This window comes from Brachyhypopomus gauderio, unplaced genomic scaffold, assembly GCF_052324685.1.
Source record: "Brachyhypopomus gauderio isolate BG-103 unplaced genomic scaffold, BGAUD_0.2 sc54, whole genome shotgun sequence".
Lineage (NCBI taxonomy): Eukaryota > Metazoa > Chordata > Actinopteri > Gymnotiformes > Hypopomidae > Brachyhypopomus > Brachyhypopomus gauderio.
The window spans coordinates 2084755-2099280 of NW_027506878.1; the positions used below are offsets into that span (position 1 = coordinate 2084755).

At 41.8% G+C, this 14526-nt stretch overlaps 1 protein-coding gene across 1 annotated transcript in view; it reads right to left on the reverse strand.

Moving 5' to 3' along the window:
* Positions 1-3319: 3319 nt before the first annotated feature.
* The window catches only part of yipf6 (Yip1 domain family, member 6), a 14496-nt gene continuing 3289 nt past the window's right edge, over positions 3320-14526 (reverse strand). The window contains exon 7 of the mRNA XM_076987627.1: positions 3320-4417. Within this exon, the coding sequence (XP_076843742.1) occupies positions 4296-4417 (122 nt within the window). The 3' untranslated portion in view covers positions 3320-4295. The remainder of the gene's footprint in view (positions 4418-14526) is intronic.

Here is a 14526-nt window from a genome sequence, read left to right on the forward strand (position 1 = left end):
AACAGCTGTGTTGGTGAGGTGGGGGTGAGGTTCGTTAACAGCTGTGTTGGTGAGGTGGGGGTGAGGTTGGTGTTGGTTAACAGCTGTGTTGGTGAGGTGGAGGTGAGGTTCGTTAACAGCTGTGTTGGTGAGGTGGGGGTGAGGTTGGTGTTGGTTAACAGCTGTATTGGTGAGGTGGAGGTGAGGTTCGTTAACAGCTGTGTTGGTGAGGTGGGGGTGAGGTTCATTAACAGCTGTGTTGGTGAGGTGGAGGTTGGTTAACAGCTGTGTTGGTGAGGTGGGGGTGAGGTTGGTTAACAGCTGTGTTGGTGAGGTGGAGGTGAGGTTCGTTAACAGCTGTGTTGGTGAGGTGGAGGTGAGGTTCGTTAACAGCTGTGTTGGTGAGGTGGAGGTGAGGTTCGTTAACAGCTGTGTTGGTGAGGTGGGGGTGAGGTTCGTTAACAGCTGTGTTGGTGAGGGGTGGAGCGTTGTTTTGAGCCCACGTGACTGTCAGAGATGGGAGAGTATTGACCACCAAGCACACAGTGACTGCCACCCTCCTGCCCCGCACACTACAGATGCTACACACATTACAGACGCTACACACGTTACAGACTTGCTATACCAACAAGATGGACACTACACACTCACTGTACCTGCTTTACCAACAACTGTAAACAACTGTAGTGAGGCGCTGATCACTTTAAGTTGTGTTAGCAGAGTTTAAAAAGGGGTTTACAGAGGCAGAAAGGAGATAAATGAGGAGAGAAAGCACAATTTCTTCCCAAATCAGAAGATGGAAGTTGAAGTCGCTCCCTGCAGAGGAGACGGGGTTGTAATAGCTCAGCATGACAGGAGAGACTCTGATTAAACAGACGACTATCACCAGGACAGAAACACATAAGTACAACCCACACAAGGAGACAGCGTTGTCTCTTTGTCTCACTGTCTCTGTCTCTCTGAGACTGCAATTAAGAGAGGAGGTGGCCTAGAAAATAATGACATTGTAGCAGGATGGAGCAGTTCACGATTACCCTGACACTCTCACACACTCATTCACTCACACCCAAACACACACACTCACTGACTCTCACACACACTCAAATGCACTCATTCACTATATATACAAACACACACATATATAAACACACACACACACACACACACACACACAGATCTACTGTCTTTTGGATCCCAGTTCCAAACATGTCTTGAGCTCATGACTCCCCTATAACTATGGCAACACCCCATATCTCTTGTGATACCCCATTACTATGGCAACACCCCATGTCTCTCGTGATACCCCATTACTATGGTAACACCGCATATCTCTCGTGATTCCCCATTACTATGGTAACACCCCTAATCTCATATTCGATATCACACTTAAAGTAACTGATACATTTACAATAATATACAGACATCAATTTGATTTTGATCATCTGTATTTTAATTACCAATTAATTGTGTTGATTATCTCTTCATTTGTATTATAGACCTACACAGGATGATTCAGGAAACAAGCATGTTTCTGTCAGAAGGACATACAGGTCCAACATTTGTGCTCTAGACCAATAGCTCTGCCTACCAGTAGGGGGCGCACAGGAACCAACATGTTATCATTAGCACAACGCCGGTGAGATGGAGGAAGAGGACTGTGAAAGAGACAGACTGGCCCAGCCTAGGGGAGGTCAGGAGACACTCCTCACACACTTATACACATTCACACACATACGTACACTAAAACAGGAGACAGCAGTGTGCAAATGAGAGACCAGCCACACTGCAGGAGAGATCTGATATAAATGAGACCAGCCACACTGCAGGAGAGATCTGATATAAATGAGACCAACCACACTGCAGGAGAGATCTGATATAAATGAGACCAGCCACACTGCAGGAGAGACCTGATATAAATGAGACCAGCCACACTGCAGGAGAGATCTGATATAAATGAGACCAGCCACACTGCAGGAGAGATCTGATATAAATGAGACCAGCCACACTGCAGGAGAGATCTGATATAAATGAGACCAGCCACACTGCAGGAGAGATCTGATATAAATGAGACCAGCCACACTGCAGGAGAGATCTGATATAAATGAGAGACCAGCCACACTGCAGGAGAGATCTAATATAAATGAGACCAACCACACTGCAGGAGAGATCTGCTATAAATGAGACCAGCCACACTGCAGGAGAGATCTGCTATAAATGAGACCAACCACACTGCAGGAGAGATCTGCTATAAATGAGACCAGCCACACTGCAGGAGAGATCTGATATAAATGAGACCAGCCACACTGCAGGAGAGATCTGATATAAATGAGACCAACCACACTGCAGGAGAGATCTGATATAAATGAGACCAGCCACACTGCAGGAGAGATCTGCTATAAATGAGATGAGCCACACTGCAAGAGAGATCTGCTATAAATGAGAGACCAGCCACACTACAGGAGAGATCTGCTATAAAAGAGAGACCAGCCACACTGCAGGAGAGATCTGCTATAAATGAGACCAGCCACACTGCAGGAGAGATCTGCTATAAATGAGACCAGCCACACTGTAGGAGAGATCTGCTATAAATAAGACCAACCACACTGCAGGAGAGATCTGCTATAAATGAGACCAGCCACACTGCAGGAGAGATCTGATATAAATGAGACCAGCCACACTGCAGGAGAGATCTGCTATAAAAGAGAGACCAGCCACACTGCAGGAGAGATCTGATATAAATCAGGGACAGGGTTATGGACACCCAGGACTGTCTGTGGAGCATGCGTGTAGCATAATATAGACATACAGTACACTACAGTTTTATGTTATTGGTCAAAAACTAAAATAGAAAGTTTTTCCTTTAGGTATGTTTATAAGTCACATGACAACATTTCGACAATTAAGTATTGCTTATTCATAAATAAGAAACCACACGTGGAACACTCTAGAGCACAGGTGTCAAACTCAAGGTGAAAATGAGTCTGACAGGCCTGCTCTAGAGCACAACTCCTTTACTCTGTACAAGTGTCTGTCTGTCCTGAGGAGTGTACCTCACCTGTGTCCTGCAGGAGTTTACACACACACATGGGCTCCACTCTCCTTTCTACCTCACACACACACACACACAGACACGGGCTCCACTCTCCTTTCTACCACACACACACAGGCTCCACTCACCTTTCTACCACACACACACACGGGCTCCACTCACCTTTCTACCACACACACACAGAGGGGCTCCACTAACTAACACTCCTCTGTACGTAATATGAGAGTTCAGAACTCTCCAGTGGGTGATGGACAGATTCCGAAAACATATTTGGATTCAACATGAAACAAATACAACAGAAATAGATATTTTAATATTTGTTAACCAGTGTTCTTGTGTGTAAAACAAAGTCTGTCTAGGACAGCATCACCCATCCCAACCCTAAACCCACTACAACAGCCCCAAACAGAGCGGACAGAACACCCATACTGGGGAGAGAAACTGGGGTGTTATTTACACTTCATAGGAATGACTGAAGTCACATCTCGAGTCTGTACACAGTAAGAGTGTGTGTACGCGTGAGAGAGAAGGGGACAACTGTAGTGTGTGTGTGTGTGTGTGTGAGATAAATTAAAGCATTTTGGCTGGCGGCAGGAGCTTTGACATAAGCACTTCACACAGATAACATGGTAAGACCTCCGTTGTGAAGTGCACTAAAACATCTCAGATGAATCTCCCTCTCCCACATTAACATGGTGTAGAACACGACTGAGAACACAAGTTCACATAAAACTACACCCACACACACCAGAGACAGAAAAGCCCTCCATCCATTAACCAAATTAACCAATCAAGCCAGTTTCACATTCACAAGTGTACAACGCAGTTGATGGCACTGTGCATCAGAGAAGGGGGGGGGGGGGGATGACAAGACACACACACACACACAGACACACAAGACAGACACAGATACAGACACACACACAGACGCACACACAGACACAGTTTTCTTGATTAATATGAAAATGTGAAGAGGTGGGCAACTGAACAAATGGAATATTGCATTAATCACACAACACAAGTCTTTTCTTTCTCTCTCTCTCCTGTCTTCTTTTCATCTGTTCATCCAAGCAAGAGAGTGAGGGATCTAAGAGAGAAGGATGTATTGTGGAGGTGAGGACCCCAACGCCATGGCAACACGTTCCTCTGGAGCTTCACCCAGTTCTCCCAGTCCAAACCCAACACAGACCATCTCTCAACTGGTCTGCTGGTCGCCACGGTGAGGCCAAAGGAGCTTCCATTAGTGTCTGCTGGTGATTGGCCAGCGTTAGTGGGAGGGAGAAAAAGTCAGTATCATCCAACCAATCACAAAGTAGAAGAGGAACACTGGGTAGACGACCAAGGCCTTCCGATTGGCTGGCTGACTGTCTGCAAGGAAGGCTGTGGATGCTGTAGGAACACACACACACACACACACACACACACACACACACACACACACACACACACACAATTAAGGATGAAATCCAGAAAGAACTTGAAATGTCCGAGTGTGTGTGTGTCTGTGTGTGTGTTTGTGTGTGTGTTTGTGTGTGTGTGTGTGTGTGTGTGTGTGTGTGTGTGTGTGTGAGTGTTACATATCTCAAGAACAGGGGCAGAAAGATGCACACAGCAATTTTCTCCAAGCTTAAAAAAAACTCAGAAAGCAATTTGCCACGTTCCCGTGATCTACACATAACACTATACTGCCATCTAATGGTGAGCTGCAGACATGATCTCGGTCACATCTCGGTGAATGAGGGCTCTTTGAACAGGGGTAATTATGTTGGCTTGCGAAGCAGCCAACATCTTGTTATGTTGGCTTGCGAAGCAGCCAACATACTGTTCTCTCTATTCTTCTTATTATTATTATTCTATTCGAGTTTTCGGTAACTTTCACAGGTCGCAGTTTTTGAGCTAGAACCTTGAAAATTGGCAGGTTCACAGATCCCATATGGAAGAAGTGTGCTTGTGCTTTTGGGACATGTCGGACATACGGTGTCCTCAGGACAAGTCCTCAAAGTTGACTTTTTCCCATAGAGAATGAATGGCGGAATGTTCAGAACTGAACATTCCATAAGGGAAATCCCCACAGGCTCACACAACACACGCACGGAACCTCTTCTCTCCCTCAGTCCCTGCAGCAGTATTAACTGTATAACTGAACAACCACTCAATTTTAACTAACCCACAACCAATTACCCCTCAACAGTAATTGCCCCATAACAGTAATTGCCCCACCACAAATAAATACCCCCTCAAAAAAAAAACAAAAAAAAAAAACAAGCTTTTACCTGGAACTACACAATAATCTTAATACACATCAACAACAATAACCCCAACAGGTCAATAACCCCTCAATATCAACTACCCCACAGCCAATTACCCCTCAGCAGTAATTGCCCCAAACAGCTAAGTTACCTCTTAACTTTAACAACCCCATTAAACGAATAGCCTTCAACAATATCAAATACATCAGCATTAACTACCCCAATGGCAATAGCCCCTCAACAGTAATTGCCCCACCACAGGTAATTGCCCCTCAACAACAAATACAACATCTAAACAAGCTTTTAACAGGAACTACACATAAATCTTTAAAGCTATCAACAACAATAACCCCAACAGGTCAATAACCCCTCAATGCCAACTACCCCACAGCCAATTGCCCTTCAACAGTAATTGCCCCACCACAGGTAAATACCCCCTCAACAAAACATTCCACATCTAAACAAGCTTTTAACAGGAACTACACAGTAATCTTAATACCCATCAACAACAATAACCCCAACAGGTCAATAACCCCTCAATATCAACTACCCCACAGCCAATTACCCCTCAGCAGTAATTGCCCCAATCTGCTAAACTACCTCTTAACTGCAACAACCCCATTAAACTAATAGCCTTCAACAATATTAAATACATCAGCATTAACTACCCCAATGGCAATAGCCCCTCAACAGTAATTGCCCCACTACAGGTAATTGCCCCTCAACAACAAATAAAACATCTAAACAAGCTTTTAACAGGAACTACACAGAAATCGTTAAAGCTATCAACAACAATAACCCCAACAGGTCAATAACCCCTCAATAACAACTACCCCACAGCCAATTGCCCCTCAGCAGTAATTGCCCCAAACAGCTAAGTTACCTCTTAACTTTAACAACCCCATTAAACGAATAGCCTTCAACAATATCAAATACATCTGCATTAACTACCCCAATGGCAATAGCCCCTCAACAGTAATTGCCCCACCACAGGTAATTGCCCCTCAACAACAAATACAACATCTAAACAAGCTTTTAATAGGAACTACACAGAAATCTTTAAAGCTATCAACAACAATAACCCCAACAGGTCAATAACCCCTCAATGTCAACTACCCCACAGCCAATTACCGCTCAACAGTAATTGCCCCACCACAGGTAAATACCCCCTCAACAAAACATTCCACATCTAAACAAGCTTTTAACAGGAACTACACAGAAATCGTTAAAGCTATCAACAACAATAACCCCAACCGGTCAATAACCCCTCAATGTCAACTACCCCACAGCCAATTACCCCTCAGCAGTAATTGCCCCAAACAGCTATATTACCTATTAACCGCAACAACACCATTAAACTAATAGCCTTCAACAATAACAAATACATCTGCATTAACTACCCCAATGGCAATAGCCCCTCAACAGTAATTGCCCCACCACAGGTAAATACCCCCTCAACAAAACATTCCACATCTAAACAAGCTTTTAACAGGAAGTACACAGTAATCTTAATACCCATCAACAACAATAACCGCAACAGGTCAATAACCCCTCAATGTCAACTACCCCACAGCCAATTACCCCTCAGCAGTAATTGACCCAAACAGCTAAATCACCTCTTAACATTAACAAACCCATTAAACTAACAGCCTTCAACAATATCCAATACATCTGCAATAACTACCCCAATGGCAATTTTACTACCCCACAACCAATTGCCCCTCAACAGTAATTGCCCCACCACAGGTAAATACCCCCTCAACAAAACATTCCACATCTAAACAAGCTTTTAACAGGAACTACACAGTAATCTTAATACCCATCAACAACAATAACCCCAACAGGTCAATAACCCCTCAATATCAACTACCCCACAGCCAATTACCCCTCAGCAGTAATTGCCCCAATCTGCTAAACTACCTCTTAACCGCAACAACACCATTAAACTAATAGCCTTCAACAATATCAAATACATCTGCATTAACTAACCCAATGGCAATAGCCCCTCAACAGTAATTGCCCCACCACAGGTAATTGCCCCTCAACAACAAATACAACATCTAAAAAAGCTTTTAACAGGAACTACACAGAAATCTTTAAAGCTATCAACAGCAATAACCCCAACAGGTCAATAAACCCTCAATGTCAACTACCCCACAGCCAATTACCCCTCAACAGTTATTGCCCCACCACAGGTAAATACCCCCTCAACAAAACATTCCACATCTAAACAAGCTTTTAACAGGAACTACACAGTAATCTTAATACCCATCAACAACAATAACCCCAACAGGTCAATAACCTTAACTACCCCACAGCCAATTACCCCTCAGCGGAAATTCCCCAAACAGCTATATTACCTATTAACCGCAACAACACCATTAAACGAATAGCCTTCAACAATATCAAATACATCTGCATTAACTAGCCCAATGGCAATAGCCCCTCAACAGTAATTGCCCCACCACAGGTAATTGCCCCTCAACAACAAATACAACATCTAAACAAGCTTTTAACAGGAACTACACAGAAATCTTTAAAGCTATCAACAACAATAACCCCAACAGGTCAATAACCCCTCAATGTCAACTACCCCACACCCAATTACCCCTCAACAGTTATTGCCCCACCACAGGTAAATACCCCCTCAACAAAACATTCCACATCTAAACAAGCTTTTAACAGGAGCTACACAGTAATCTTAATACCCATCAACAACAATAACCCCAACAGGTCAATAACCCCTCAATATCAACTACCCCACAGCCAATTACCCCTCAGCAGTAATTACCCCAACAGCTAAACTACCCCTCAACTGCAACTACCCCTTTAGCCAAATACATAAGCATCAACCACACCAGTCAATTTAGTAGCTGATGCCTAGTGCTACACTGATTATCATATTGATGCCATTTGTCTATCCTCCCCTTCTATCATTCCATTCATCCTTCCATCCTCCCATAAGAATGCATTGACTTAATCAATCCCTTAATTTTCAAGATATAGTGATCAAACTTGGTAAAATGACTCAGAAGCTGATCCCTAACACTACACTGAATATCATATTGATGTCATTTATCTATGCTCCCCTTCTATCATTTCCTTCATCCCTTCATCTTCCTATAGTAATGCATTGATTTCATAAATCCCTTAATTTTCAAGATATAGTGATCAAACTTTGTAAAATGAATCAGGAGCTGATGCCTTGCACTGCCCTGAATATCATATTGATGCCATTTGTCTATCCTCCCATTCTATCATTTCATTCATCCCTCCATCCTCCCATATTGACCCATTGATTTCATAACTCCCTTAATTTTCAAGATATCGTGATTGAACTTGGTGAAATGAATCAGGAGCTGATGCCTTGCACTGCCCTGAATATCATATTGATGCCATTTGTCTATCCTCCCGTTCTATCATTTCATTTATCCCTCCATCTCATAGAAATGCAATGATTTAATCAATCCCTTAATTTTCAAGATATAGTGATCAAACTTGATAAAATGACTCAGGAGCTGATGCCTAGAACTGCACTGAATATCATAGTGATGCCATTTGTCCTCCCCTTCTATCATTTCATTCATCCCTCCATCCTCCTATAGGAATGCACTGATTTCATCAATCTCTTAATTTTCAAGACTTGGTGATCAGACTTGGTGAAATTACCCAAAAGCTGATCCCTAGCACTACACTGAATATCATTTAACAGTGATAGCATTGAAACAACCTTTAACATCATTTAGCAGGTTGTCAACATTTAAACAGCCTTCAACATCATTTAGCAGGATATCAACATTAAAACAACCTTTAACATTAGGAGGTCAACAACATTCAAAACAACGTTTCAGCTGCTTTGCAAGCCAACATAAAGTTTGTTCACAAACTTTGCCTATCTAGTTCTCCCTATTTTTTATTATTCTTCCGCATCACTTTTTGACACTTTTCACAGGTCGCAGTTTTTGAGCTAGAACCTTGAAAATTGGCAGGTTCACAGATCCCATATGGAAGAAGTGTGCTTGTGCTTTTGGGACATGTCGGACATACGGTGTCCTCAGGACAAGTCCTCAAAGTTGACTTTTTCCCATAGAGAATGAATGGCGGAATGTTCAGAACTGAACATTCCGTAAGGGAGATCCCCACAGGCTCACACAACACACGCACGGAACCTCTTCTCTCCCTCAGTCCCTGCAGCAGTATTAACTGTATAACTGAACAACAACCCAATTTTTACTACCCCACAACCAATTACCCCTCAACAGTAATTGCCCCATAACAGTAATTGCCCCACCACAAATAAATACCCCCTCAAAAAAAAAAACACAACATCTAAACAAGCTTTTACCAGGAACTACACAATAATCTTAATACCCATCAACAACAATAACCTCAACAGGTCAATAACCCCTCAATATCAACTACCCCACAGCCAATTACCCCTCAGCAGTAATTGCCCCAAACAGCTAAATCACCTCTTAACATTAACAACCCCATTAAACTAATAGCCTTCAACAATATCAAATACATCTGCATTAACTACCCCAATGGCAATTTTACTACCCCACAACTAATTGCCCCTCAACAGTAATTGCCCCACCACAGGTAAATACCCCCTCAACAAAACATTCCACATCTAAACAAGCTTTTCACAGGAACTACACAGTAATCTTAATAGCCATCAACAACAACAACCCCAACAGGTCAATAACCCCTCAAAATCAACTACCCCACAGCCAATTACCCCTCAGCAGTAATTGCCCCAAACAGCTATATTACCTATTAACCACAACAACACCAATAAACTAATAGCCTTCAACAATATCAAATACATCTGCATTAACTACCCCAATGGCAATTTTACTACCCCACAACTAATTGCCCCTCAACAGTAATTGCCCCACCACAGGAAAATACCCCCTGAACATAATAATCCACATATAAACAAGGTTTTAACAGGAAATACACAGTAATCTTAATAGCCATCAACAACAACAACCCCAACAGGTCAATAACCCCTCAAAATCAACTACCCCACAGCCAATTACCCCTCAGCAGTAATTGCCCCAAACAGCTATATTACCTATTAACCACAACAACACCAATAAACTAATAGCCTTCAACAATATCAAATACATCTGCATTAACTACCCCAATGGCAATTTTACTACCCCACAACTAATTGCCCCTCAACAGTAATTGCCCCACCACAGGTAAATACCCCCTGAACATAATAATCCACATATAAACAAGGTTTTAACAGGAAATACACAGTAATCTTAATAGCCATCAACAACAACAACCCCAACAGGTCAATAACCCCTCAAAATCAACTACCCCACAGCCAATTACCCCTCAGCAGTAATTGCCCCAAACAGCTATATTACCTATTAACCACAACAACACCAATAAACTAATAGCCTTCAACAATATCAAATACATCTGCATTAACTACCCCAATGGCAATTTTACAACTCCACAACTAATTGCCCCTCAACAGTAATTGCCCCACCACAGGAAAATACCCCCTGAACATAATAATCCACATATAAACAAGGTTTTAACAGGAAATACACAGTAATCTTAATAGCCATCAACAACAACAACCCCAACAGGTCAATAACCCCTCAATATCAACTACCCCACAGCCAATTACCCCTCAGCAGTAATTGCCCCAAACAGCTATATTACCTATTAACCACAACAACACCAATGAACTAATAGCCTTCAACAATATCAAATACATCTGCATTAACTACCCCAATGGCAATAGCCCCTCAACAGTAATTGCCCCACCACAGGTAATTGCCCCTCAACAACAAATACAACATCTAAACAAGCTTTTAACAGGAACCACACAGTAATCTTAATACCCATCAACAACAATAACCCCAACAGGTCAATAACCCCTCAATGTCAACTACCCCACAGCCAATTACCCCTCAGCAGTAATTGCCCCAAACAGCTAAATCCCCTCTTAACATTAACAAACCCATTAAACGAATAGCCTTCAACAATATCAAATACATCTCCATTAACTACCCCAATGGCAATAGCCCCTCAACAGTAATTGCCCCACCACAGGTAATTGCCCCTCAACAACAAATACAACATCTAAACAAGCTTTTAACAGGAACTACACAGAAATATTTAAAGCTATCAACAACAATAACCCCAACAGGTCAATAACCCCTCAATGTCAACTACCCCACAGCCAATTACCCCTCAACAGTAATTGCCCCACCACAGGTAAATACCCCCTCAACAAAACATTCCACATCTACACAAGCTTTTGACAGGAACTACACAGTAATCTTAATACCCATCAACAACAATAACCCTAACAGGTCAATAACCCCTCAATATCAACTACCCCACAGCCAATTACCCCTCAACAGTAATTGCCCCACCACAGGTAAATACCCCCTCAACAAAACATTCCACATCTACACAAGCTTTTGACAGGAACTACACAGTAATCTTAATACCCATCAACAACAATAACCCTAACAGGTCAATAACCCCTCAATATCAACTACCCCACAGCCAATTACCCCTCAACAGTAATTGCCCCACCACAGGTAAATACCCCCTCAACAAAACATTCCACATCTACACAAGCTTTTGACAGGAACTACACAGTAATCTTAATACCCATCAACAACAATAACCCTAACAGGTCAATAACCCCTCAATATCAACTACCCCACAGCCAATTACCCCTCAGCAGTAATTGCCCCAAACAGCTATAATACCTATTAACCGCAACAACACCATTAAACTAATAGCCTTCAACAATATCAAATACATCTGCATTAACTACCCCAATGGCAATAGCCTCTCAACAGTAATTGCCCCACCACAGGTAATTGCCCCTCAACAACAAATACAACATCTAAACAAGCTTTTAACAGGAACTACACAGAAATCTTTAAAGCTATCAACAACAATAACCCCAACAGGTCAATAACCCCTCAATGTCAACTACCCCACAGCCAATTGCCCCTCAACAATAATTGCCCCACCACAGGTAAATACCCCCTCAACAAAACATTCCACATCTAAACGAGCTCTTCACAGGAACCACACAGTAATCTTAATACCCATCAACAACAATAACCCCAACAGGTCAATAACCCCTCAATGTCAACTACCCCACAGCCAATTACCCCTCAGCAGTAATTGCCCCAAACAGCTAAATCCCCTCTTAACATTAACAAACCCATTAAACGAATAGCCTTCAACAATATCAAATACATCTCCATTAACTACCCCAATGGCAATAGCCCCTCAACAGTAATTGCCCCACCACAGGTAATTGCCCCTCAACAACAAATACAACATCTAAACAAGCTTTTAACAGGAACTACACAGAAATATTTAAAGCTATCAACAACAATAACCCCAACAGGTCAATAACCCCTCAATGTCAACTACCCCACAGCCAATTACCCCTCAACAGTAATTGCCCCACCACAGGTAAATACCCCCTCAACAAAACATTCCACATCTACACAAGCTTTTGACAGGAACTACACAGTAATCTTAATACCCATCAACAACAATAACCCTAACAGGTCAATAACCCCTCAATATCAACTACCCCACAGCCAATTACCCCTCAGCAGTAATTGCCCCAAACAGCTATATTACCTATTAACCGCAACAACACCATTAAACTAATAGCCTTCAACAATATCAAATACATCTGCATTAACTACCCCAATGGCAATAGCCTCTCAACAGTAATTGCCCCACCACAGGTAATTGCCCCTCAACAACAAATACAACATCTAAACAAGCTTTTAACAAGAACTACACAGAAATCTTTAAAGCTATCAACAACAATAACCCCAACAGGTCAATAACCCCTCAATGTCAACTACCACACAGCCAATTGCCCCTCAACAATAATTGCCCCACCACAGGTAAATACCCCCTCAACAAAACATTCCACATCTAAACAAGCTTTTAACAGGAACTACACAGTAATCTTAATACCCATCAACAACAATAACCCCAACAGGTCAATAACCCCTCAATGTCAACTACCCCACAGCCAATTACCCCTCAGCAGTAAATGCCCCAAACAGCTATATTATCTATTAACCGCAACAACACCATTAAACTATTAGTCTTCAACAATATCAAATACATCTGCATTAACTACCCCAATGGCAATAGCCCCTCAACAGTAATTGCCCCACCACAGGTAATTGCCCCTCAACAATAAATACAACATCTAAACAAGCTTTTAACAGCAACTACACAGTAATCTTAATACCCATCAACAACAATAACCCCAACAGGTCAATAACCCCTCAATGTCAACTACCCCACAGCCAATTACCCCTCAGCAGTAATTGCCCCAAACAGCTATATTACCTATTAACCGCAACAACACCATTAAACTAATAGCCTTCAACAATAACAAATACATCTGCATTAACTACCCCAATGGCAATAGCCCCTCAACAGTAATTGCCCCACCACAGGTAAATACCCCCTCAACAAAACATTCCACATCTGAACAAGGTTTTAACAGGAACTACACAGTAATCTTAATAGCCATCAACAACAATAACCCCAACAGGTCAATAACCCCTCAATATCAACTACCCCACAGCCAATTACCCCTCAGCAGTAATTACCCCAAACACCTAAACTACCCCTTAACCGCAACATATTCTAACAATGATAACATTAAAACAACCTTTAACATTAGGTCATCAACATTCAAAACAGCGTTTCAGCTGCTTTGCAAGCCAACATAAAGTTTGTTCACAAACTTTGCCTATCTAGTTGAATATTACCATCTGACAATCTCCACAGATTAACTATCTAAACAAATTCAAAACCAACATTTACCTTTCAGGAGTTTTGAAAAGATTAATCACAATCCTTTAACCAAGAATGCCATTAGTTATATGTAAAATATGTGTGGGAGAAAGATCAAAATCCTTAACGTTCCAAGTACTAAATTCTAAAGTTCCAAAGTTGCAAGTTCTGAATTCTAAGAAACTAAATGTTATTATATCAGTCTGATGCTCCTTGTGATTGTATGCACTTTATTGCCATTGTTACATTGTGTTTATATATATATAAAATTTGTTCACCTAATTAACTTCACCTTCTAGTAATTCGGGTTTTCTTTAATGTTTATTTCCTCTTAATGATTAATGATATATAATTTTTTTCATGAATTACTCCCATTTACTTTACGTTTACTTCGTTTTGTCTAAATGATAATGA